This window comes from Oncorhynchus masou, chromosome 24 (assembly GCF_036934945.1).
Source record: "Oncorhynchus masou masou isolate Uvic2021 chromosome 24, UVic_Omas_1.1, whole genome shotgun sequence".
In the NCBI taxonomy this organism is placed as follows: Eukaryota; Metazoa; Chordata; class Actinopteri; order Salmoniformes; family Salmonidae; genus Oncorhynchus; species Oncorhynchus masou.
Genome location: NC_088235.1, coordinates 61,994,535 through 62,022,520, shown reverse-complemented (window position 1 = coordinate 62,022,520; position 27,986 = coordinate 61,994,535). Strand labels below are relative to the sequence as shown.

The 27,986-nt window shown below is 42.3% G+C and overlaps 1 protein-coding gene across 1 annotated transcript; it reads right to left on the bottom strand.

The window, feature by feature from the left end:
* Positions 1-135: 135 nt before the first annotated feature.
* On the bottom strand, positions 136-26,147 carry LOC135512443 (vertebrate ancient opsin-like). Its single transcript, XM_064934472.1, has 5 exons — positions 25,784-26,147; positions 23,108-23,318; positions 16,392-16,509; positions 15,948-16,181; positions 136-401 (listed from the first exon to the last, which is right to left on the bottom strand). Exons 1-5 carry the CDS (start codon positions 26,136-26,138, stop codon positions 165-167), a joined length of 1,155 nt encoding a protein of 384 aa, XP_064790544.1. The 5' UTR covers positions 26,139-26,147; the 3' UTR covers positions 136-164.
* Between the last annotated feature and the right edge of the window lie 1,839 nt (positions 26,148-27,986).

Sequence of the window (27,986 nt, the reverse complement as noted above, 5' to 3'; positions counted from 1 at the left end):
TCAACCAGGGAACCCTTGTGGTTACACCTGGCATCTTTAAACTAACACATACCACAAGAAGTTGGTGGGTAAGAGAAGACGCATCTGCATAGCAATGGAAGGGGAGGATGAAAAGGCAGTGAGGACTGGAGGAGAGTTCAGGGGTGGGATAGTCTTCTGTTGGTCTACATGGGGCAGACTTTGTTCTCTGGGATTGGCAGCTGGACGAAGGAGCTGCACTTGCTGGGGGATGCCTCCTCATTCTTAGGCTGGGTGTTGCCGCAGACCGGGATGCGTGCTGCTATGGCTGACATCTCGCCCCCCGTGCAGCTCTCCCCCGTCATTCCCAGTCGCTCCGACGTTGCATTCATGTTCTCTGGCGCAGGCTTGCCGGTAAAGAGCTGAATCAGGCACTTCCTGAACTGGAAAAAGGTCAAAGGGCATTAGAACAGCCAACCCGAAAAAGAAAATACAAGACAGGCAGTGAAGGCATTGGCAATGAAATAAACGTTAGTTTGGACAAGTTCAAAAAGCACATTCTTTGTTTCTTAATGTGTAGTCTTCTGTTTGGTGCCTTCTGAACAGGACCCAGGTGATATCACACTGCCAGGCAATGTGGATATCTGAACTGTCAGGATACTTTAGCTCCTTTTAAAAAGAAGCAGATATGCGGCAGACATTGTTACTTGGCTGTGCAGGTAGGAGATATTTATCATACTTATCAAGAGATGCCCAGCACGTAACTGCAACACTGCCATAGCTCCACTCAGGAGACTGTTGCACCATCTAGAGCATCCGGACTGGTTGCATCACTGCCTGGTATGGCAACTGCTCACCCTCCGACCGCAAGGCACTATAATGAGTAGTGCGTACGACCCAGTATATTACTGGGGCCAAGCTTCCTGCCATCAAGGACCTCTATACCAGACGGTGTCAGAGGAAGGCCCTAAAAATGGTCAAAGACTCCAGCCACCCTAGTCATAGACTGTTCTCTCTGCTACCGCATGGCAAGCGGTACCGGAGCGCCAAGTCCAGGTCCAAAAGGTTTAACAGCTTCTACCTCCAAGCCATAAGACCCCTGAACAGCTAATCAAAGGTCTACCCAGACCCCTCTTTTACGCTGCTGTTACTCTCTGTTTATAATCTATGCATAGTCACTATAACTGTACCTACATGTACATATTACCTCGACTAAACGGTTCCCCCGCACATTGCCTCTATACCGGTACCCCCTGTATATAGCCTTGCTTGTTATTATACTGCTGTTTAATTATTTGTAACTTTTATTTTCAATTTTTTACTTAACACGTGTTTTTATTTTTGTCATAAAACGTCTTAAAGCATTGTTGGTTAAGGGCTTGTAAGTAAGCATTTCACTGTACGGTGAATACACCTGTTGTACTCGGCGCATTTGACTAATAAAATGTAATTTAATTTGATTAGATTTTTGCTATTTGTTTAAAAGGCATAAAGGTTTAAGTACTGACCACCATCCCACGACTGAAGGACAAAAATCAATAGCCTGTCAATGCGGTCCTAGATAAAACAACACAAGCTTAATAGCCAATTTTGTCCAAAAAAAAAAAAAAAAAAAAAACTGAATGATTATTTGTTCCCATCAAAAATATATACATACAGAGTACCAGTTAGTGAAAGGTTTGGACAAACCTACTCATTCAAGGGTTTTCTTTATTTCTTGATTTACTATTTTGTGGAATAATAGTAAAGACATTAACTATGAAATAACACATATGGAATCATGTATTCAAAATTAAAGAAAAGACCAAAAAAAGTGTTAAAACAAATCAAAATATATTTGATTTTTGAGTTTCTTCAAAGCAGCCACACTTTACCTTGACAGCTTTGCACACTCTTAGCATTCTCTGAACCAGCTTCACCTGGAATGGTTTTCCAACAGTCTTAAAGGAGTTCCCACATATGCTGAGCACTTGTTGGCTGCTTTTCCTTCACTCTGCAGTCCAACTCATCACAAACCATCTTAAAACGATAGTCCCACTAAGCGCAAACCAGATGGGATGGCATATCGCTGCAGAATGCTGTGGTAGCCATACTGGTTAAGTGTGCCTTGAATTATATACAAATCACCGACCGTGTCACCAGCAAAGCACCTGCACACCATCACACCTGGGAACCACACATGTGGAGATCATCCGTTCACCTACTCTGCGTCTCACAAAGACACAGCGGTTGGAACCAAAAATCTCAAATTTGAACTCATCAGACCCAAGGACAGATTTCCACCATTCTAATGTCCATTACTCGTGTATCATGGTCCAAGCAAGTCTCTTCTTCTTATTGGTGTCCTTTAGTAGTAGTTTCTTTGCATCAATTCAACCACGAAGGCCTGATTCATGCAGTCTCTGAACAGTTGATGTTGAGATGTGTCTGTTACTTGAACTCTGTGCAGCATTTATTTGGGCTGCAATCTGAGGTGCAGTTAACTCTAATGAACTTATCCTCTGCAGCAGAGGAAACTCTGGGTCTTCCTTTCCTGTGGCGGTCCTCATGAGAGCCAGTTTCATCATAGCGCTTGATGGCTTTTACGACTGCACTTGAAGAAACTTTTAAAGTTCTTGAAATGTTCCAGATTGACTACCTTCATGTCTTAAAGTACTGATGGACTGTCATTTCTCTTTGCTTATTTGAGCTGTTCATAATATCGACTTGGTCTTTTACCAAATACAGCTTTCTTCTGTATACCACCCCTACCTTGGGCTCCTGAGTGGTACAGCGGTCTAAAGCACTACATCTTAGTGCAATAGGCATCATTACAGTCCCCGATCGAATCCAGGCTGTATCACACCCGACCATGATTGGGAGTCCCATGGGCGGCGCACAATTGGCCCAGTGTCGTCCGGGTTTGGCCGGGGTAGGCCGTCATTGGAAAAACAATTGTTTGGAACTGACTTGTCTAGTTAAATAAAAGTTCAATTAAATGTAAAAAATACCTTGTCACAACACAAGTGATTGGCTCAAACACATTAAGGAAAGGCGCACCTGTTAATTCAAATGAATTCCAGGTGACTACCTCATGAAGCTGGTTGAGAGAATGCCAAGAGTGTGCAAAGCTGTCATCAAGGCAAAGGGTGGCTACTTTGAAGAATCTCAAGGCTAAAATATATTCTGATTTGTTTAACACTTTTTTGGAGAAAAAAATGTTAATACATGATTCCATATGTGTTATTTCATAGTTTTGATGTCTTCACTATTATTCTACAGCGTAGAATCCTTGAATGAGAATGTAGGTGTCCAGACGTTTGACTGGTACTGTATATATTCAATATATTTAACGTCACATAAAATCTATTCCAAATACATGTAGATACATTTGCATCTTTGCTAAAAGGTCGGGAAGTACACTACACTACAGACTTAGATTTGTTCTTAAAGGAGGTACAACCGTTTGTCATTGAGGTGGTACCCTGTAAGGTAATCCTTTGTACATTTAGTTATAGGAACATAATTAAACCCCAGTTCATACCTCAGTACCTTTCTTACATATTGTCCAGAAGGTACATAATCATGCTTTTAGAAAAGTTACAATTTGCCCTTATAGGGAAACACAAAAATGACAAAGCCATAATGTTCTTAGTAAGTGACAAAAATGTACCTCTACCATAGACCACTTTAACTGGGACAACATAATGCCAGCAGCACTTGTGGATTTGACAGCTCAAATGCAGTTTCACCTCTGACACCGCCAAAACAACCACTATGCGGATGTCGACTAAAGCAGATCTGATTTAATAAAGCCCTTAATCTTTTTGTACCCAGGGAACAATACTGTACCCTAACCGTACCCTTATTTTTGTATTATTTATTATTTGCGTTTTTATTGATTTAAACACAAACTATATACATTGTACAACGCTCAACTATATGTTAAAGTGTAGGTCTCGGTCTTGTGCATCCAATTATACAGCTCTACAGTGGTGGTTAGTGGTGTGTTTAGTAACCAAATGGGAAGCAGGAATTTACATCATCTGGAAAAAATCTACTTAAGTGGCCCACCAACTGGTAATTCAAATCACATCAAATTGTAGTAGTCACAGGCGCCAAATACAATAAGTGTGGACTTTACAGTGAAATGCTTATTTACAAGCCCCTAACCAACAATGCAGTTGTTCTTATGAATAAGAATAAGAAAAAAAGGAACAAGTAATTAAAGAGCAGCAGTAAAATATCAATAGCGAGACTATATACAGGGGGTACAAGTACAGAGTCAATGTGCGGGGCACCGGTGTCGAGATTATTGTGGTAATATGTAAATGTAGGTAGATTTATTAAAGTGACTATGCATAGAAAATAACAGAGTAGCAGCGGCGTAAAAGAGAGGGGGTGGGCATTAGAAAATAGTCTGGGTAGCCATTTGATTAGATGTTCAGGAGTCTTATGGTTCACCACCTGGTTCACCAACTACTTCTCTGATAGAGTTCAGTGTGTCAAATTGGAGGGTCTGTTGTCTGGGCCTTGGGCAGGCTCTATGGGGGTGCCACAAGGTTCAATTCTCGGACCAACTCTCTTCTCTGTATACATAAATGATGTCGCTCTTGCTGCTAGTGAGTCTCTGATCCACCTCTACGCAGACGACACCATTCTGTATACTTCTGGCCCTTCTTTGGACACTGTGTTAACAACCCTCCAAACAAGCTTCAATGCCATACAACTCTCATTCCGTGGCCTCCAATTGCTCTTAAATACAAGTAAAACTAAATGCATGCTCTTCAACCGATCACTGCCTGCACCTGCCCGTCCGTCCAACATCACTACTCTGGACGGTTCTGTGGACAACTACAAATACCTAGGTGTCTGGTTAGACTGTAAACTCTCCTTTCAGACTCACATCAAACATCTCTAATCCAAAGTTAAATCTAGAATTGGCTTCCTATTTTGCAACAAAGCATCCTTCACTCATGCTGCCAAACATACCCTTGTAAAACTGACCATACTACCGATCCTCGACTTTGGCGATGTCATTTACAAAATAGCCTCCAATAAATTGGATGCAGTCTATCACAGTGCCATCCGTTTTGTCACCAAAGCCCCATATCCTACCCACCTCTGTGACCTGTACGCTCTCATTGGCTGGCCCTCACTTCATACTCGTCGCCAAACCCAATGGCTCCAGGTCATCTACGAGACCCTGCTAGGTAAAGTCCCCCCTTATCTCAGCTTGCTGGTCACCATAGCAGCACCCATCTGTAGCACGCGCTCCAGCAGGTATAGCTCTCTTTTCACCCCCAAAACCAATTCTTCCTTTGGCCGCCTCTCCTTCCAGTTCTCTGCTGCCAATGACTGGAACGAACTCCAAATTTTCTGAAACTGGAAACACTTATCTCCCTCACTAGCTTTAAGAACCAGCTGTCAGAGCAGCTCACAGATTACTGCACCTGTACATATCCCATCTATAATTTAGCCCAAACAACTACCTCTCTCCATACTGTATTTATTTATTTTGCTCCTTTGCACCCCATTATTTCTATCTCTACTTTGCACATTCTTCCACTGCAAATCTACCATTCCAGTGTTTTACTTGCTATATTGTATTTACTTCGCCACCATGGCCTTTTTTTTGCCTTTACCTCCCTTATCTCAACTCATTTGCTCACATTGTATATAGACGTATTTTTCTACTGTATTATTGTCTGTATGTTTGTTTTACTCCATGTATAACTCTGTGTTGTTATATGTGTCAAACTGCTTTGCTTTAACTTGGCCAGGTCGCAATTGTAAATGAGAACATATCCTCAACTTGCCTACCTGGTTAAATAAAAGGTGAAATATTTTGTATATTTTTTAAATGGATTGGGGATAAAAGCTGTTTAGAAACCTGTTGGACCTAGACTATGCGCTCCGGTACCGCTTGCCGTGCGGTAGCAGAGAGAATAGTCTATGACTAGAGTGGCTGGAATCTCTGGCAATTTTAAGGGCCTTCCCCTGACAACGCCTGGTAATAGAGGTCCTGGATGGCAGGAAGCTTGGCCCCAGTGATGTACTGGGCTGTACGCACACACCTCTGTAGTGCCTTGCAGTCGGAGACCGAGCAGTTGCCATACCAGGCAGTGATGCAACCAGTCAGGATGCTCTCGATGGTGCAGCTGTGGAACCTTTTGAGGATCTGAGGATCCATGTTAGTTTGTTGGTGATGTGGACACCAAGGAACTTGAAGCTCTCAACCTGCTCCACTACAGCCCCGTCGATGAGAATGGGGGCGTGCTCAGTCCTCCTTTTCCTGTAGTCCACAATCATCTACGTTGTCTTGATCACGTTGAGAGAAAGTTTGTTGTACTGGCACCACACGGCCAGGTCTCTGACCTCCTCCCTATAGGCTGTCTCGTCGTTGTCGGTGATCAGGCCTACCACTGTTGTGTCATCGGCCAAACTTAGTGATGGTGTTGGAGTCGTGCCTGGTCGTGCAGTCATGAGTAAGCATGGAGTACCCCTAAGGGGCCCCTGTGTTGAGGATCAGAGTGGTGGATGTTGTTACTTACCCTTCTTACCCGTCAGGAGGTCCAGGATCCAGTTGCAGAGGGAGGTGTTTAGTCCCAGGGTCCTTAGCTTATTGATTAGCTTTGAGGGCACGATGGTGTTGAACGCTGAGCTGTAATCAATGAATAGCATTCTCACATAGGTGTTCCTTTTGTCCAGGTGTGAAATGGCAGTGTGGAGTGTAATAGAGATTGCATCATCTGTGGATCTGTTAGGGCGGTATGTAAATTGGAGTGGGTCTAGGGTTTCTGGGTATAATGGTGTTGATATGAGCCATGACCAGCCTTTCAAAGCACTTCATGGCTACAGACGTGAGTGCTACGGGTCGGTAGTCATTTAGGTAGTCATTGAGGTCTGTAATTTTTTGCAAGCCCTGCCACATCCGACGAGCGTTGGAGCCGGTGTAGTACGATTTGATCTTAGTCCTGTACTGATGCTTTGATTGTTTTATGGTTCCTCGGAGGGCATAGCGGGTTTTCTTATAAGTTTCCGGGTTAGAGTCCGGCTCGTTGAAAGTGGAAGCTCTAGCGTTTAGCTCAGTGCGGATGTTGCCTGTAATCCATGGCTTCTATACGTACGGTAACTGTAGGGACGACGTCATCGATGCTCTTATTGATGAAGCCAATGACCGATGTGGTGTACTCTTCAATGAAATCGGAAGAATCCCGGAACATATTTCAGTCTGTGCTAGCAAAACAGTCCAGTAGCTTAGGATCTGCTGGTGCTTCCTGTTTACATTTCTGCTTGTAAGCAGGAATCCGGAGGATAGAATTATGGTCAGATTTGCCAAATGGAGGGTGAGGGAGCACGCGTCTGTGTGTGTAGTAAAGGTGGTCTAGAGTTTTTTTTCCCTCCGGTTGCACATTTAACATGTTGATAGAAATTTGGTAAAACAGATTTAAGTTTCTCTGCTTGAAAGTCCCCGGACATTAAGAGCGTCGCCTCTGGATGAGCATTTTCCTGTTTGCTTAGGGCGGAATACAGCTCATTGAGTGCGGTCTTAGCGCCAGCATCGGTCTTATTATCTAAAATAAATCATGGATTTATTGTGAAGGTTAAGGTCTGCATCAGTGGCTTGTAGTCTATGCGTGGAAGCCAGGAGATGCTAAATGTGTATGTTAATTAACGGTTAATTACAGTGAGACCGACAGTTATTTGTTTGACAATCACCGGCTGACAAAATTTTGTGACTGACACAGCTCTACTCATATACCTCCCTCTTATCAATAGATCTTATCAACTTATACATTACAGTGCATGGCGAATGCTGTTATTTCTATTAGAAAAGAGAAAGTAGATTATTTTTCCACTTGGAACCGGAAAGTTCGATCAACATTATTCATGGTTTCCTCACACGTAAAGGTGGTGTAATTATGAGAGAATTAAGTCAAGGTCAGAATACGGTGTATCTGTAGACACACCTCCACCACACCTTGTTTTCTTACATCACCATCCCGAACATAAAAATTATGAAAGTAGCATAAAAAGTGAATTCCATTCCATTTAGGTGCACTGAACTCGGGTCGGAATTCCCCCCATAGTGCGTCTTCCTAGCTGTCATTCAAATGTTGAGGGGCTGAAGCTCATTGGCTGAAACTCGAATTGCTACCTGGGGAGTAAATAGGGAAAATGGAACCTCACAGCAACAGTCGCTTTCAAACTAGGGATTTTGTGGCTAATTAAGGTAATTCCGCTCATAGATTATGTATGTATGAACTACACATTGACACATCCAGCCTAAAGAGAGAGTTAAAAAAATATTAATCACCAAAGTACAGGAGTGTGTCTTTAAATCAGCCATGGGGGGCAATTTAATGCAAGATTCATCTTCTTTGTTTTTTTTATTGTTGACATTTCTATCCTGTCTATCTATGGATAAGAGTTGACCTGTCCCATTCAGTTTTACACCACAAAACACCCCAAAAAATGAACCAGCTCACCTGCATTTACGCTATTATTTGATTACGCTAGTATTTCATTTGTAAGAGAAAATGAAATACTAATCACATGCAATAAATAATAATGTTCAGAAATAACTGTCAAAACAACAAAATAACTAGTGCTTTACAATAATGGTGAAATAATGGAGTATTTTGTGGGTTAGTGGGTTAAAATCTTCAGGGAAGTCACAGAGGGTGCATGGAGGGACATGTTAAAATGCAGAATTTTGACACTTCAACCAACTTTATAAATTGGTGCATAATTTTTAAAAAGTGGAACTGACAGTGTTTTAACTGCTTTGCAGATATGAAACAAACAGACAATCATAAATATCAAATTCCCATTTTATGCTACAAAACCAACTTCATAAAAGAGATTTTAAAAATAGGTTACACTTGACTCAAAATTCCATGGCGTACAGCAAGGCATTGTTGGCAGAATAGATGGATGCAGATCAATGCATGATCAATATAGTTCACCAATACATTTCTTGGTAGTCCAAAATTTTTTGCTATGAGGTTGTCAATCACAGCTGGCCTCGTACATTGTTTGCTGTCTCCACTCATTCGGGATGCACTGTTTCAGTTTCGATGACTCAATATTTTGGACAAAAACGGACGAAGGCTGCGAATGTCAATACAATCAAACTAGCAAGGGCAATGACCACAAGTCAGTCATAACGTGGCTAATAGGCTAGCGCATCTTTTTATGTATCTCTTTATTTAGCAACCTAAAAACCTGCCTAATGTTAGCTTGCTAGCTGCTGGGAAGATGTCATGTGATTAGAAGAATGGGTGAGTGACTGACTTTTTCCCCTCATATCGTTTTTTCAGTGGTTACAGCTAGATGCAGGTGTAAAGAAATATCTAATCGCTTTGCTAGCTAGCTAGTTAGCTATGCTGAACTTGAACGACTGTTATCCGCTTAGCATATCTCTTGCATTTGTAAATTCCCCCTTCCCCCAGAGCGCATAATAATGGACGAATTTACGAACGCGCCACACCCGCTGAATATGACCAGTGTAAATGTATTAATGGTGGATTTGTAACTGCCTTCATACACAGGTTGGTGCTTTCAAGGAGAAACCTAATTTAATCAATATGCCTACAGAAATGCATACGAGGGTTAGTTTGACTGATAGCCTTGTTTGCAAAAGCCAAGTGAGAAAGTGCATAGACCTTGGAATTGGTATTTTATTTTTTATTTATTTTTTATCTGTGAGTGTTATTTGAAATTATATTTTCACTGAAAGCATCTGGTTTCCCATTCTTAGCAACTTGAATGCCTGAATTCTTTTTTACTTTAGCATGCACCAAAAGTGAATTTGTTATTTTCCTCATTACACAGTTTAGCGTCAAACTGTAATAATACTTGTATCTGTTGCATGTTTACCTCTGCTTTCATTGTTTCTTCAAGGCTGGCTCGCTGACTTTTAAGGTGATTATTCATCTCTAGTATATTTTTCTATATAATTTTCAAACTTCAAAAGTAGGCTCTGGTCTTCTGTGACTGACTGTAGCTGGGTAAATTGACCTTGATTACATCCTCTAGTTTGGCAAAAATCTTACATTTCATGTTCTCACTCTCATTCAGTGAGTTAACAGCTATCAAGAGGTTTTTGCCAGTCCTATCTTTAACTGAGGACCATATTCAAATTTGCAGAATAACTCAAACATGATTATTTTGCTAAAAGAAAATAATAATGTTAATGGTTGACAAACCAATGCTTACAGTGAGAAACCAAAATAAACAGCATGTTAACGTTGTTTTAAACATATCGCTCAAACTGTAAGTGCTTTTGATTGATTAAAGCCCTGAGATTTTGTCTGGAGTCAATTAGAATGGATGAGTAAAGTATTTGATTGAACACTTCTAAGCTACACATATAATCACAGTTTTCTTCACTCGCATCTGTTTTACTGACTTGACAAGCTTTGACAATGATCCCCGGTGTAAAATTACATTTATATATCTCTCAATGAGCAGATGAGCCAGAGAAATCAAGAACCGCTGTGATAATAATTCATTAAATTGTAGAGAGCATTACCCACAATCAATGCGCAGGATACCTTTTTATAATTGCAAAACAAACTGGTACTTGCCTGCGTATCAAGGAGCAAATGCATTTTTAAAGCAGCCATTTATTCATATACCATACAATATACACTGCTCAAAAAAATAAAGGGAACACTTAAACAAAGCAATGTAACTCCAAGTCAATCACACTTCCGTGAAATCAAACTGTCCACTTAGGAAGCAACACTGGAATAGACAACAGGTGGAAATTATAGGCAATTAGCAATTAGCAAGACACCCCCAATAAAAGGAGTGGTTCTGCAGGTGGTGACCACAGACCACTTCTCAGTTCCTATGCTTCCTGGCTGATGTTTTGGTCACTTTTGAATGCTGGCGGTGCTTTCACTCTAGTGGTAGCATGAGACGGAGTCTACAACCCACACAAGTGGCTCAGGTAGTGCAGCTCATCTAGGATGGCACATCAATGCGAGCTGTGGCAAGAAGGTTTGCTGTGTCTGTCAGTGTAGTGTCCAGAGCATGGGGGCGCTACCAGGAGACAGGCCAGTACATCAGGAGACGTGGAGGAGGCCGTAGGAGGGCAACAACCCAGCAGCAGGACCGCTGCCTCCGCCTTTGTGCAAGGAGGAGCAGGAGGAGCACTGCCAGAGCCCTGCAAAATGACCTCCAGCAGGCCACAAATGTGCATGTGTCTGCTCAAACGGTCAGAAACAGACTCCATGAGGGTGGTATGAGGGCCCGACGTCCACAGGTGGGGGTTGTGCTTTACAGCCCAACACCGTGCAGGACGTTTGGCATTTGCCAGAGAACACCAAGATTGGCAAATTCACCTCTGGCCCCCTGTGCTCTTCGCAGATGAAAGCAGGTTCACACTGAGCACATGTGACAGATTCTGGAGACGCTGTGGAGAACATTCTGCTGCCTGCAACATCCTCCAGCATGACCGGTTTGGCGGTGGGTCAGTCATGGTGTGGGGTGGCATTTCTTTGGGGGACCACATAGCCCTCCATGTGCTCGCCAGAGGTAGCCTGACTGCCATTAGGTACTGAGATGAGATCCTCAGACCCCCTGTGAGACCATATGCTGGTGCGGTTGGCCCTGGGTTCCTCCTAATGCAAGAAAATGCTAGACCTCATGTGGCTGGAGTGTGTCAGCAGTTCCTGCAAGAGGAAGGCATTGATGCTATGGACTGGCCTGCCCGTTCCCCAGACCTGAATCCAATTGAGCACATCTGGGACATCATGTCTCGCTCCATGCACCACAGACTGTCCAGGAGTTGGCGGATGCTTTAGTCCAGGTCTGGGAGGAGATCCCTCAGGAGACTATCCGCCACCTCATCAGGAGCATGCCCAGGCGTTGTAGGGAGGTCATACAGGCACATGGAGGCCACACACACTACTGAGCCTCATTTTGACTTGTTTTAAGGACATTACATCAAAGTTGGATCAGCCTGTAGTGTGGTTTTCCACTTTAATTTTGAGTGTGACTCCAAATCCAGACCTCCAGGGGGTGATGCATTTGATTTCCATTGATCATTTTTGTGTGATTTTGTTGTCAGCACATTCAACTATATAAAGAAAGTATTTAATAAGAATATTTCATTCATTCAGATCTAGGATGTGTTATTTTAGTGTTCCCTTTATTTTTTTGAGCAGTGTATAAGGACAGGCATATTCCCCTCCAAGCTCCTCAACAAGCTCAGGTCCCTGGGACTGAACACCTCCCTCTGCAACTGGATCCTGGTCTTCCTGACGGGCTGGCCCCAGGTGGTGAGGGTAGGCAACAACAACTCCGCAGCTGACGCTCAACACGGGGCCCCTCATAGTTGTGTGCTTAGTCCCCTCCTGTACTCCCTGTTCACCCACGACTGCGTGGCCACATACAACTCCAAAACCATCATCAAGTGTGCTGAAGACACAACGGTAGTAGGCCTGATCACAGACAGTGATGAGACAGCCTACAGGGAGGAGGTCAGAGACCAAGCAGTGTGGTGTCAAGGACCAAGGACTGATCGTGGACTACAGGGAAAAAGGGGGAAAGCACACCCCATCCAAATCGACGGGGCTGTAGTGGAGCGGTTCGAGAGCTAAAAGTTCCTTGGTGTCCACATCCCTAAGGACTTAACATGGTCCACACACCCGCACAGTTGTGAAGAGGGAATAAAAGTGCCCCATCCCACTCAGGAGGCTGAAAGGATTTGGGCATGGGCCCTTGGATCCTCAAAAAGTTATACCGCTGCACCATCTAGCGCATCTTGACTGACTGCATCACCACTTGGTATGGGAAATGCACCGCCATTGACCACAAAATGCTACAGAGGTTGGTGTGGACGGCAAGTACATCAATGAGGCTGAGCTCCCAGCCATCGAGGTCCTCTATATCAGGCGGTGTCAGAGGAAGAAGGCCTGAAAAATTACCAAAGACTTCAGCCACCGAAGCCATAGACACTCTGCTACCGTCCGGCAAATGGTACCAAAGCATCGGTTCTCGAACCAAAAGGCTCCAGAACAGCTTCTCCCTCAAGCCATAAGACTGCTAAATAGTCTGGGTAACCATTTAATTAGCTATCTGCATTGACACTATCTTGCAATGACTCTGTGCACCCTTACAAGACTATATTTACACTATATATACATTCACTCACACTCACACACACACACACACACACACACACACACACACACACACACACACACACACACATACACTCTCACACAAACCCAGACACATTCACATGTAGCCTCAAAACTACTACATACATACAGTGGGGCAAAAAAAGTATTTAGTCAGCCACCAATTGTGCAAGTTCTCCCACTTAAAAAGATGAGGCCTGTAATTTTCATCATAGGAACACTTCAACTATGACAGACAAACTGAGAAAAAAATCCAGAAAATCACATTGTAGGATTTTTAACAAATTTATTTGCAAATTATGGTGGAAAATAAGTATTTGGTCAATAAGAAATCAACTGTGGGAGCAAGTGGGAGCAATTATTAGGAAATGGAAGACATACAAGACCACTGATAATCTCCCTCGATCTGGGGCTCCACGCAAGATCTCACCCCGTGGGTTCAAAATGATGACAAGAACGGTGAGCAAAAATCCCAGAACCACACGGGGGGACCTAGTGAATGACCTGCAGAGAGCTGGGACCAAAGTAACAAAGCCTACCATCAGTAATACACTACGCCGCCAGGGACTCAAATCCTGCAGTGCCAGACGTGTCCCCTGCTTAAGCCAGAACATGTCCAGGCCCGTCTGAAGTTTGCTAGAGAACATTTGGATGATCCAGAAGAAGATTGGGAGAATGTCATATGGTCAGATGAAACCAAAATATAACTTTTGGTAAAACTCAACTTGTCGTGTTTGCAGGACAAATTCCAGAAAATCACATTGTAGGATTTTATTTGCAAATTATGGTGGAAAATAAGTATTTGGTCAATAACAAAAGTTTCTCAATATTTTTATATACCCTTTGTTGGCAATGACAGAGGTCAAACGTTTTCTGTAAGTCTTCACGAGGTTTTCACACACTTGCTGGTATTTTGGCCCATTCCTCACTCTCGAGCAGTGATGTTTTGGGGCTGTCGCTGGGAAACACGGACTTTCACCTCCCTCCAAAGATTTTCTTTGGGGTTGAGATCTGGAGACTGGCTAGGCCACTCCAGGACCTTGAAATGCTTCTTACGAAGCCATTCCTTTGTTGCCCGGGTGTTGTGTTTGGGATCATTGTCATGCTGAAAGACCCAGCCACATTTCATTTTCAATGCCCTTGCTGATGGAAGGAGGTTTTCACTCAAAATCTCATGATACATGGCCCCATTCATTCTTTCCTTTACACGGATCAGTCGTCCTGGTCCCTTTACAGAAAAACAGACCCAAAACATGATGTTTCCACCCCCATGCTTCACAGTAGGTATGGTGTTCTTTGGATGCAACTCAGCATTCTTTGTCCTCCAAACACGACAAGTTGAGTTTTTACCAAAAGGTATATTTTGGTTTCATCTGACCATATGACATTCTCCCAATCTTCTTCTGGATCATCCAAATGCTCTCTAGCAAACTTCAGACGGGCCTGGACATGTACTGGCTTAAGCAGGGGGACACGTCTGGCACTGCAGGATTTGAGTCCCTGGCGGCGTAGTGTGTTACTGATGGTAGGCTTTGTTACTTTGGTCCCAGCTCTCTGCAGGTTATTCACTAGGTCCCCCCGTGTGGTTCTGGGATTTTTGCTCACCATTCTTGTGATCATTTTGACCCCACGGGGTGAGATCTTGCGTGGAGCCCCAGATCGAGGGAGATTATCAGTGGTCTTGTATGTCTTCCATTTCCTAATAATTGCTCCCACAGTTGATTTCTTCAAACCAAGCTGCTTACCTATTGCAGATTCAGTCTTCCCAGCCTGGTGCAAGTCTACAATTTTGTGTCTGGTGTCCTTTGACAGCTCTTTGGTCTTGGCCTTGGTGGAGTTTGGAGTGTGACTGTTTGAGGTTGTGGACAGGTGTATTTTATACTGATAACAAGTTCAAACAGGTGCCATTAATACAGGTAACGAGTGGAGGACAGAGGAGCCTCTTAAAGAAGAAGTTACAGGTCTGTGAGAGCCAGAAATCTTGCTTGTTTGTAGATGACCAAATACTTATTTTCCACCATAATTAGCAAATAAATTCAATAAAAATTCTACAATGTGATTTTCTAGATTTCTTTTTCTTCTCATTTTGTCTGTCATAGTTGAAGTGTACCTATGATGGAAATTACAGGCCTCTCTCATCTTTTTAAGTGGGAGAACTTGCACAATTGGTGGCTGACTAAATACTTTTTTGCCCCACTGTACTTATATGCGTACCAATGCTACACACACACACTTTCACACTCATCATATGCTGCTGCTACTCTGTTCTTTATTTTACTCTTATTATTATTATATGTCCTAATGCCTAATCACTTTACCCTGCTTTTATGTACATTTCTACCTCAAATATCCAGTACCCCTTTAAAAAAAAAAATCTGCATCATTGGGAAGGGCTCATAAGCAAGCATTTGACATTAAAGGCTACACCTGTTGTATTCGGCAGATGTGACAAATAAAATGTGATTTCATGATGCCATCACACATTCCAGTATTCAAACTTGTAACATGGCTCCATTGTAACGTGGCTTCAATTAAGTGCATCCAATGGCATGTCCACGATAGGTAACGCCAGGAACCGCTTGTGGATTTGACAGCTCTAACACAGTTACACCTCCGACACTAGCCAAACAAAAGCAATGACAAACGATGTGTTTGTCGGCTAACCCGTGTTACTGCTGATCTGATTGTATCCTGGCCTTATTCCCAGTACACCTGGGAATGGCTGTCTAAACCATTGGACAACAATAGCAGAAATATAGCCTATCCATCATCTTTTTATTTTCCAGTGAAATGAACAAACCAGAGAATATCATCAGTAGTAATGTGTTCAGGAGGAAAAGAGTGAGATACCTGTTTGTTCATGAAGACGTAGATGACAGGGTTGTAGACTGCGGCCGTCTTGGAGAAGAAAGCGGGTGCAGCAGCCAGTCTGGGGTCCAGGTAGATGGTGGGACAGGCTGTGACAATGATGGAGAAGGCTGCGTAGGGCATCCAGCCCACCATGAAAGCCACAATCATCACCACCACCATGCGTGTCACCTGACGTTCCGGTTTCTTGGCGTTACCCAGCCTGCCATGGGACACCTGAGGGTTACGTGTAAACAAACACCTTTGGTTATTGAGCTAGAAAGTCTGCCGTGAGTTTATTTAAAGACTTATAAGAACTTAACTGAAAGGCTTGAATACACCAGGACGTAAAGACTAGACATTACAAGCCAAGGATTGGCCAATTACTACTTTGGTTCAGTTGCATCCACTCCCAATAGTTCCAGTATTTTATAAATGGGAACTGACCTTTCTCAGCTTCTGTAGGAGCTTCCCATAGCAGTAGATGATCACCCCCAGGGGCATTATGAAGCAGGTCACAAAGAAGGTGATTATGTAGGTGTGATTTGAAATGTTGTTGGAGTACCTGAGGAAAGTAGAACATAAACATTTGAATGACATTTCTAGCATTTGCTACATGGCCTGGTCTTATGGCTGAGTCTGTATTTAAAGTGATAGTTCACTCTTATTAAGCTCAAGTTGATTTTCAAGCTGTTTTTATATAGCAATGTCCAGTATATAGCATTTTTTGAGCCAGACAAGAAATTTATAAAATGGTTTGTAAAAACACCCCAGGAATGTCAAAAACAAACTAAATCTTTTTTTTCAAGATAAATGCTACATTAAGAAGGTGCAATCTGTAGTTGTTGCATCCGTGTACAAAACATTAAGGACACCTTCCTGGCATCAATAAGGGATCATAGCTTTCACCTGGTCAGTCTGTCATGGAAAGAGTTTTGTACACTCAGTGTATACCCATTATTAACTTATAAATGCCTCATGAGCTTAGTTCAACTGTCACACCCCACGAGAACCCAACATATAAGCTTGTTTTTCTCCAATATTGTAAACATTGTAAATGTAAACAAACCCTGTTTAGCCTCAAAACATGGTTAAAACAATAATTTTGATATCATGAATGGTCAGTCCTTGCATCCATAGCTCTGTGTATTAATCTGAGAGTGGCTACATTTATTCAGGCCAATGCCTCAGCCTTTTACCAAAACATAGGCGGGGTGTCTCTTTATTATTGTTTCAACCTTAGATTCAGTCTTTACGGACACCGTAAAGGAGTGTGACATAATGTTGACAGAGGCGGAGGGTCGTATTGGACCGTTCAGGCTTATTGTAAGTCGCTCTGGATAAGAGCGTCTGCTAAATGACTTAAATGTAAATTCTGCTTTGTAACTCATTTGAGATTCAATTAAAGTGGGAATTCTACAGCTGAAGCAAATCTATGGGAGAAAATTGGGGTTCCAGGGGCCAGTTGATGGAAGACTAATTGTGTCATTTCCATTATAAATACCTGTTACCGATACCAAAGGTGACAAGCTGGGGATTCATTCACACAGAACCAGAGACAAAGTCTAAATCAGAGTTTAGGGAGGTGCACCTAACTAAAGTGTCCCCACCCACAGTCCTCCAGGCGCCCTACTAGTTTAGATTCCCAGCCTAACACACGCCTTATCGGCCTGTCACAGCTCATAGGTTTTAAGGATTTGAGGGGATTTGAATGGAAGTCAATGCAATACTGCGTTGTAAGGTGGAACACTGAAAGCAATTCTATCACGGGTCAACATAACATACTGTACACTCTAATCAGCATAATTTTTCATAGAATTCATAACTTTCACAATGCCTAGAATTGAAAGGTTTAACTCTTTTTAATATTCTGAATCATGTGAATTCTAATGCTACTTGGGTTGAATAAATAAATGAGTGGACCCCTAGATCTGTGTTTCCTCAGTCCCTGCTGGGAAGTCAACATGACCCAAATGTTTTCTAACAGAACACAAGCTGTGTATTCGCAGAGGGACAAGTTAGGACAAGGATATATTATGTATATCCTTGAATGTGGCTAATAATTGCATTGTTGACTGTATTTCACTGCCTTAGCTTTGGCTCTCTCAATGGACCAGAGGCAGTGCTCATCAGCCCCCCTACCTGCCTCCCTTTGATTAGCAATGCTTAACATCATTACCATGATCTCTAGGAGGATACCCCGTAGGGCCAAATTAGCTTGGCTCCTTGACTTGAAAGTGTTTTTCCATTGTAAAGGTGAGATCATTTCGCAAGGTGCCATCAACTAAGTTACATACACAAGGCTTAGTCTTTAACCTTAAGCTAGTAGTTATATGAAGAGTTTAATTCCAAAATTCTATATATCCACTTTCGGTAATGTTGGTAAATTAGCTTTTATTATTTAAAGAAATTATGAAAGAGGTTGGTCTGTTTTTTCACTGTCTAATCAGGGCATGGGGTTGTCGATGACAGACGTGTTTGTTTAAAATACACTGCTCAAAAAAAATAAAGGGAACACTAAAATAACACATCCTAGATCTGAATGAATGAAATATTCTTATTAAATACTTTTTCCTTTACATAGTTGAATGTGCTGACAACAAAATCACACAAATTATCAATGGAAATCAAATTTATCAACCCCTGGAGGTCTGGATTTGGAGTCACACAAAATCAAAGAGGAAAACCACACTATAGGCTGATCCAACTTTGATGTAATGTCCTTAAAACAAGTCAAAATGAGGCTCAGTAGTGTGTGTGGCCTCCACGTGCCTGTATGACCTCCCTACAACACCTGGGCATGCTCCTGATGAGGTGGCAGATGGTCTCCTGAGGGATCTCCTCCCAGACCCGGACTAAAGCATCCGCCAACTCCTAGACAGTCTGTGGTGCAACGTGGCGTTGGTGGATGGAGCGAGACATGATGTCCCAGATGTGCTCAATTGGATTCAGGTCTGGGGAACGGGCGGGCCAGTCCATAGCATCAATGCCTTCCTCTTGAAGGAACTGCTGACACACACCAGCCACATGAGGTCTTGCATTGTCTTGCAGTAGGAGGAACCCAGGGCCAACCACACCAGCATATGGTCTCACAAGGGGTCTGAGGATCTCATCTCGGTACTGAATGGCAGTCAAGCTACCTCTGGCGAGCACATGGAGGGCTGTCTGGCCCCCCAAAGAAATGCCACCCCACACCATGACTGACCGGGGCAGCAGGGTAGCCTAGTGGTTAGAGTGTTGGACTAGTAACCGAAAGGTTGCAAGTTCAAATCCCCCAGCTGACAAGGTACAAATCTGTCGTTCTGTCCCTGAACAGGCAGTTAACCCACTTTTCCTAGGCCGTCATTGAAAATAAGAATTTGTTCTGAACTGACTTGCCTAGTTAAATAAAATAAAGGTAAACCCACCGCCAAACCGGTCATGCTGGAGGATGTTGCAGGCAGCGTCCATGGCGTCTCCAGACTGTCACGTCTATCACATGTGCTCAGTGTGAACCTGCTTTCATTTGTGAAGAGCACAGGGCACCAGTGGCGAATTTGCCAATCCAGGTGTTTTCTGGCAAAGGCTGTAAAGCACAACCCCCACCTGTGGACGTCGGACCTTCATACCACCCTCATGGAGTCTGTTTCTGACCGTTTGAGCAGACACATGCACATTTGTGGCCTGCTGGAGGTCATTTTGCAGGGCTCTGGCAGTGCTCCTCCTTGCACAAAGGCGGAGGTAGCGGTCCTGCTGCTGGGTTGTTGCCCTCCTACGGCCTCCTCCACGTCTCCTGATGTACTGGCCTGTCTCCTGGTAGCGCCTCCATGCTCTGGACACTACGCTGACAGACACAGCAAAACTTCTTGCCACATCTCACATTGATGTGCCATCCTGGATGAGCTGCACTACCTGAGCCACTTGTGTGGGTTGTAGACTCCGTCTCATGCTACCACTAGAGTGAAAGCACCGCCAGCATTCAAAAGTGACCAAAACATCACCCAGGAAGCATAGGAACTGAGAAGTGGTCTGTGGTCCCCACCTGCAGAACCACTCCTTTATTGGGGGTGTCTTGCTAAATGCCTAAAATTTTCACCTGTTGTCTATTCCATTTTCACAACAGCATGTGAAATTTATTGTCAATCAGTGTTGCTTCCTAACTGGACAGTTTGATTTCACAGAAGTGTGATTGACTTGGAGTTACATTGTGTTGTTTAAGTGTTCCCTTTATTTTTTTGAGCAGTGCATATCACTTGATGGTTTCATTTCAGAGAGACAATCTTTTAATTTGCAAACTGCTATTCAGTGGGGTCCAACACCTTGAAAAATATGAGAGAAAATGAATATATTAAATAAATAATTTTAAATATTGAGCATTATTGTATGCTCCAAAACATTTGAGAATTAAATAGTTTTTTCAGTGCCATGGTATTAGTATAAAATAACATACTTTTCAAAAAGGTAGGGATCAAAATTATTGACACCCCTGTTTTCAATACCTTTTAATAGCTCACCTTGCGAGGATTACAGTCATTCTTGAATTGTGGTGGCATTTGCATCCCTTGGCTTTGCAACCATGAAAAACACTTTAAAATGACAAATAGTTACACATCATTCATATTTTATTTTACACAGTATTGCAACTCCTTCATACTGCAAAACTTTACCTGAAGGCATTGTTTAAAGTACTAATATATGTAATAAGTATGTAATATATTGTATAGAGCAGGTATTCCCAAACTGGGGTGCACGCGCAATGCCGTCGGGGGTACGCCAAATAAAAATGTGATTCACATTTTAAAAAAAAAATATATATATATATATATATATATATAATATAATCTTCACATTTTCAAACAGTCCATTTATATTTTCCAACGGGGCTATGCATTCGGGAGAGGTTTCATTCTCTCCTGGTTGGCCTCATTTCACTGCCAAAAATAAAATTAAACCATCTAGTGTTCAGCGAAATAACAACACAATGTCAAATACAGGTAGCCTAGTCAAATAATGAACATCCATTCACATTAACCGTTACTCTCTCGCTGGAATTTCACTATGCAGCCAAACGTAGCTGCAGCTCATGTTGGTATCTGTACTGGTGGCGCAAAAGCCATGACAGGGAGACATAGTGAAGTGGTAACGCGCGTGCAAGCAGTTGCTCACAATGCCATTCGAGTACACTGCAGCATCCACCGAGAGGCTCTTGCTGCCAAGGGAACGCCTGAGAGCTTGAAAGACGTTTTGGACACTACGGTGAAAATGGTTAACTTTGTTAAAGCAACTGCACCATGCAATGATATGGGCAGCGGCCATGTAATGCTTTTACAACATACAGGAGTGCGCTGGTTATCAAGAGGCAAAGTATTGACACACTTTTTTTAAATTGAGAGATGAGCTTAGAGTTTTCTTTACTGACCATCATTTTCACTTGTCTGACCGCTTGCATGATGACTAGTTTCTCACACGACTGGCCTGGGTGATGTTTTTTTCTCACCTGAATGATCTGAATCTAGGATTACAGGGACTCTCTGCAACTATAATCAATCTATTATGAAGTTTCTTCCTACATTAACGAGGACAACACACAGGTCTTTCCATCATTGTATGATTTTTTTTGTGTGCGCAAATTAACTCAAGCTTACGGACAATGTCAAATGTGATATAGTTAAGCACCTGAGTGAGTTGGGTGTGCAATTACGCAGGTACTTTCCCAAAACAGATGACACAAACAACTGGATTCGTTATCCCTTTCATGCCCTGCGTCCAGTCCACTTACCGATATCTGAACAAGGGAGCCTCATCGAAATTGCAACAAGCGGTTCTGTGAAAATGGAATTTAATCAGAAGCCACTGCCAGATTTCTGGATTGGGGGTGCGCTCAGAGCATCCTGCCTTGGCAAATCGCACTGTTAAGACACTGATTCCCTTTGCAACCACGTACCTATGTGAGAGTGGATTCTTAGCCCTCACTAGCATGAAAACTAAATACAGACTGTGTGTGGAAAATGATTTAAGACTGAAACTCTCTCCAATACAACCAAACATTGCAGAGTTATGTGCATCCTTTCAAGCACACATTTCTAATTAACCTGTGGTGAGTTATTCACAATTTTCGATTTATTTATTTATTTATTTAACCTTTATTTCAGCAGGCAAGTCAGTTAAGAACAAATTCTTATTTTCAATGACAGCATGGGAACAGTGGGTTAACTGCCTGTTCAGGGTCGGAACGACAGATTTGTACCTTGTCAGCTCGGGGGTTTGAACTCGCAACCTTCCGGTTACTAGCCCAACGCTCTAACCACTAGGCTACCCTGCCACTCGATGAACAAATAAGGGTTTTTCTTTATTTTTACCCATGGTTAAATAAAGAGCAAAATTATTTATTATTATTTGTGCACTGGTCCTATAAAAGCTCTTTGTCACTTCCCAGAAGCCGGGTTGTGACAAACTCACACTCATTCTTATGTTTAATAAATGTATCGTATAGTGTGTGTGTGGCAAGCTTTCAATGATGGCAAAAAAAAAACATTTGAGAGTGCGCTGACACTGGTGCTAGAGCCAAGTTTGGCATTACTTCCTATGCAATGAACGGTGCTGTATGAATGCTACAGAGTGATGCTGAAGTAAATGATTTCTAATCAAACATTACCTTGCTCTTGTATAGAATTAACACCATACAAAACAACAATGTGTATCCCTTCACTTCTTACAAAGAAATACATAGACCTTGAGCATTTCCTCCAGTGACAAACTCTTATCGGCGAGGGGTCTGTATTAAAGAAAATAATTTGCTAATCACACCCTTTTAGTATGTCATGAATTTGAGGATTCCATTGATAATTTTCTCTGTATACATTTTTTTTAAATGGTATTGGTGTTACTTGATTTAAATGAAGGGAAATTACAAAGTGAGCAAAATGATAATACGTTTGTCAATTATTTTTTGTATGGGTTGATGAATTCCATTTAAGAAAATCCAAAATTACCTAAAATGTGGCATTGGGGTTCCTACCGCTACTGTTGGTAAATTACAATGTTATCATTATAGTAAAAAAAAAATTAAAGTCATTAAACTGCCATATTAGTTGATACAAAATGCCACTGCAATTCAAAAATGACCCGTTTGTGCCTGCGTGCGTTTATAATACAAACAGGAAGTCGAAGTTGCTGCCTCTCACCAGTTTGGCTCGCAGGTGGTGCCGATCTTGCTGACCGTGTAGCTGCACCAACCGAACACAGGAGGGATCGTCCAGATGAAGGAGAAGGTCCAGACAAACAGCAGGCCCATTGCCGCATGCTTCCCCCTAAGACGAACATTCCCCAGAGGCCGGCAGATCACAAAGAAACGCTCGAAGGACAGGACTGCCAGGGACCACAGAGCCACAATCCCTAAGAGGAGGCAAAGACAGTCTGTAGGGCCCAGAAGAAACATGTCTACCCATTTGGCTGTGACGATATTCATTAAAATAACAATGAATTACATATCTTCATTAAAAACATTATCTTGATAAGTAAATTCATACAATTTCATTCTTCCACCAGAATATATAATCCAGACAAAAAAATCTGTGTTAGTTATTTTGGTCATGTTTCCACAGACACGCACCAGACGTAAATCATGTTTGCATAGTTGCTAGTAAAATGACTGGTCGTCCGTTAACAAAAATGGTTGCTATGCAGGCAAACTATAGTTGTCGCTAGCTAGCTAGACAACTTCAGCTAACTCAGTCACGCTTATATTAACCCCGCTTTACCAAACTAAATGCAAGGCTAGAAGCAAGGGGAAATAAGTGTGTAAATTCAGATAAATGCAAGAGGTGATTCGGACAGCAACCTGAATATGATTATATTCTTATGGAGGGTGACAAATAATTCAGATGGACCTGTTAGCAGGCATAGGTGTGCCTGTTGGTGAATACAGCACGGTTTGGAATACTGCTCGTCCAATCAGCATCTATGATCGAAACAACCCGTTTCATAAAATATGCTAAACACTACTATTCTACACTCCACTCTACCTAAAATGGCTTACCTAGAACCATTGTAAAAACTGCAATTGTCTAGCACTCCCTTCTGGTTTGTTTAGTCAGGCAGCTGAAGCCCCGTTTTCAATGGCACTTTGAAGTCAACCTAGACTGGACGAGGTTGACAGGCTTGGACTAGCTAAAATTTGCCCCTAATTTTAAATCCCAGTGGAAACGGTGGTTCAGTCTCCTACTCTTCTGACTATAAACTACATTTAGTGTCCTTATTGGCCAAGGTCACGCCAGACGTTCTTATATTAGCCAATCAGCAGCCTGAGACTTCAGGTTCATTCGTTTAGGACCCCTGCCCTGTCAGCGCAGAAATCAGATAACATTGCTTTCCATCCTGACGAACTACATTTTTCCTCTTGTGTACAATATCCTTGGTGTCTGACATTTTACTGTGCGCGCGTCTAAAACATAAGTGTTTTGAGATATTTTATGTCCCGTTGGTTTTGTTGCTAATTATTGTCTGTTGTATTTTTCCATATATGTTGAGTTTGCTGGCTAGCTCGCTCTGCCGCTAGCATTTACACAAAGAATGCATTAGTAGTGTATGCTAGCATGCCTAGTAGCTTTAGCCGTTTGTTAGTATTTGTCATTTGAGGTGATAAGCTATTTCCTTTGTATATGTAAATCGCTCATGCTCTAGTGTTTGTATTCTGTAGACTTTCCTGTATTGCTGTTGTTGATGTACAGGTCCACTAGCCTGTTTAGTAGAAACTAGCCCTGCAGAAGGAAAATATGCCTATATTTATATTACCTCCCTTACAGAACCAGAATCTGTCAGTTTCAAGGGTGGCGTGAGTGTGTCTGTGTGGATCCTTTCTGTCCATTAAAAACCCCTTAACTAGAAATACTGTCTCGTTGTTCTGGATGGACATTGCTGTAGTGGCTAATACCAGCCTGGAAATCAGCACCTGAGTTCTATTTTAATGGTCCTTCGATTTTGTAACTAACATATTTCACAACCATAACATTATATGTGGTTGTCCCTGTCAGGTTCCAGGTAGAACACTCAAAGTACCCTTTGGTGAAAAGGTTATACCTGGAACCATTGACCTCATGGTGAAATCTACCGCAACCCAGTTAGGAAGGAAGCCTGTATCTTTGTAGTGACAAGGTGTGTTGATACACCATCCAAAATGTAATTAATAACCTCACCATGCTCAAAGGGATAATCAATGTATGCTTTTTAATTTAACCATCTAACAGTAGGTGCTCTTCTTCGCAAGGAATTGGAAAACTTCCATGTTTTTTGTGGTTTAATCTGTGTTTGAAATTCAGTGCTTGACTGAGGGACCTTACAGATAACTGTATGTGTGGGGTACAGAAGTGAGGTAGTCATTATTGCACACAGTGAGTCCCTGCAACTTGTGACTTGTTAAGCACATTTTATTCCTGAACTTATTAAGGCCATTTCAGCATTTCATTTTTAATTAGTAGAAATGTCGACACCCTTGTGTGCAAAAAAAACCATTTGTTTCCTAAATTAGATCAGTTATTATAATTTTTTTAAATGACGATCATATCTATTTGTCTGTGTAATTTTGCCATCAGTTATGTCAATTTTTTATGCACCACAAAACTGCAAAATGCACTACAAAAGATGGATGGATTCCTTTCTGCAATGTATTATCGGTCTTTAAGAAACTGTCCAAGAAACCAAATGAATCAAACAATCAATCAGTCTGACTTTCAAACGCTATTATTTTGCTACATTTCAGAATATAAACAGCTCCAACACTGACACCTGCAGCAACTGTGCGGTTACACCAGCATCCCAGGTTACTTATTCAAAAACATTACCATGATCCATGCTGAACTTACCGAAATAGGTGACAGCAAAACCTTCCAATATGCAAGCCCAATTTCCAAGAAAAAAATACCCTTTGGCATTTGTTAGAAAACTTATTGTTCCACCGGTGAGTGACACGAGGAAATCAGCGACAGATAAATTAACAATGATATAATTTAAGGGCTGTCTCAGCTGTTTGAACTTGTAAGTGGCCAACATAACAGTAAAATTTTCAAAGAGAGACAGAGATGTTACAACAAACATCAACGTAGCCAAAACTGCGAAATTCCAAGGTGCAAGATGTGTTATTGGACCAGTGAACGGATCAGCGTGTGGTTTGTAGATCTCGGCTGTCTCGTTAAAAGAAACACCATTTACTGCATCCATTGTCCATGTCAAAATAATTGCACTTGACTATAGAGTAAAATTCCTATTGCACTCGTGGGTTATGTAAAGGGTCAGAGATCTTGTGGTCCATTACTCATTTTCACAACTTAATTTGTACTCTCTTCCTCGAAACTGCAGCATGCCCAGAGTCGCGCGTAAAGAGCATTCGTTTGAAATGATTACTGGATCAACAGCCATTCCTTGATTTTTTTTGCATACTTTTCTTTGAGTAGGCTGTACTTAAGATCTTGATATCCGCATTTTGCATGAAAGCACATATTTTGGACCAAAGCGACGAATCCACAATCATTCAGAATTCAAGGCTGTTTAAAGAGTGAGTCTGTATCTTAAAAAAAACAGCAACCGCAAATAAATAAACACTTTCTTAATGAATATGTACGGACCGAATCTGAGCCTTGAGAAGGCTTACCAGCAACTGAATTGGTAGGTGACTTATGTTGCCTGTAGTCGACTCGCTCGTAACAATTCGAGCGTCACTCCTGACCTGGAGGAAATGTAGCCCCAAAGGCCAATAGATGGCGATATTGAGTCGTGTCATCTTGCCATCCAAATGCATTTTATGCATCCGGCAATACACTTGTATCCCTCGTGGACCGATTAGTACCTACACCATTCTCCATTCGGACTGCATAGGTGTCGATTTCCTCAACTCTATTTAATGGAGAGAAGGCGAAAAAACGATTAAAATATGCCTACTTTGTTTTTGAAACACCACTATCCACCACCATGCTAGAGTGGCTAAATGCTGAGCAAAATAAAATAAAATAGTACTGAAATCATAAGCTACAGCTAGCTAGCACTGCAGTGCATAACATGTGGTGAGTAGGTGGCTCAAAGAGAAAGACAATAGTTGAACCGTTTGGAACAAATAAGTTTATTAAAAAATGAAGGAGAAGCGAGAGAGAGTGAGAGCTAGCTATATTTCATTATATTTTTGTTCACTTTCACTTACTCTCGAAAATTTGTTTTGAAGTATCAGCAGTGTAAAAGAAGGTGGGGGGCAATGTAAATGGTCTGGGTGGTCATTTGATTAGGTATTCAGGAGTCTTATGGCTTGGGGGTAGAAGCTGTTTAGAAGCCTCTTGGACCTAGACTTGGCGCTCCAGTGCCGCTTAACATGCGGTAGCAGAGAGAACAGTCTATGACTAGAGTGGCTGGAGAATTTGACAATTTTGTCGTGCCCTCTTCACAACTGTCTAGGTGTGCTTGGACCATGTTAGTTTGTTAGTGATGTGGACACCAAGGAACTTGAAGCTCTCAACCTTCTCTACTGCAGCCCGTCGATGAGAATGGGTGCATGCTCAGTCCTCTTTTTCCTGTAGTCCACAATCATCTCCTTTGTCTTGATCATGTTGAGGGAGAGGTTATTGTCCTGGCACCACACGGCCAGGTCTCTGACCTCCCTATAGGCTGTCCCGTCATGTTGGTGATCAGGCCTACCACTGTTGTGTCTTCGGCAATCCTAATGATGTTGTTGGAATTGTGCCTGGCCGTGCAGTCCTGAGTGAAGAGGGAGTACAGGAGGGGACTGAGCACCCACCCCTGAGGGGCCCATGTGTTGAGGAACAGCGTGGCGGATGGGGGCAGCCTGTCAGGAAGTCCAGGATCCAGTTGCAGAGGGAGGTGTTTAGTCCCAGGGTCCTTAGCATATTGATGAGCTTTGAGGGCACTATGGTGTTGAATACTGGGCTGTAGTCAATGAATAGCATTCTCACATAGGTGTTCATTTTGTCCAGGTGGAAAAGGGCAGTGTGGAGTGCAATAGAGATTGCATCATCTGTGGAGCTGTTGGGGTGGTTTGCAAATTGGAGTGGGTCTAGGGTTTCT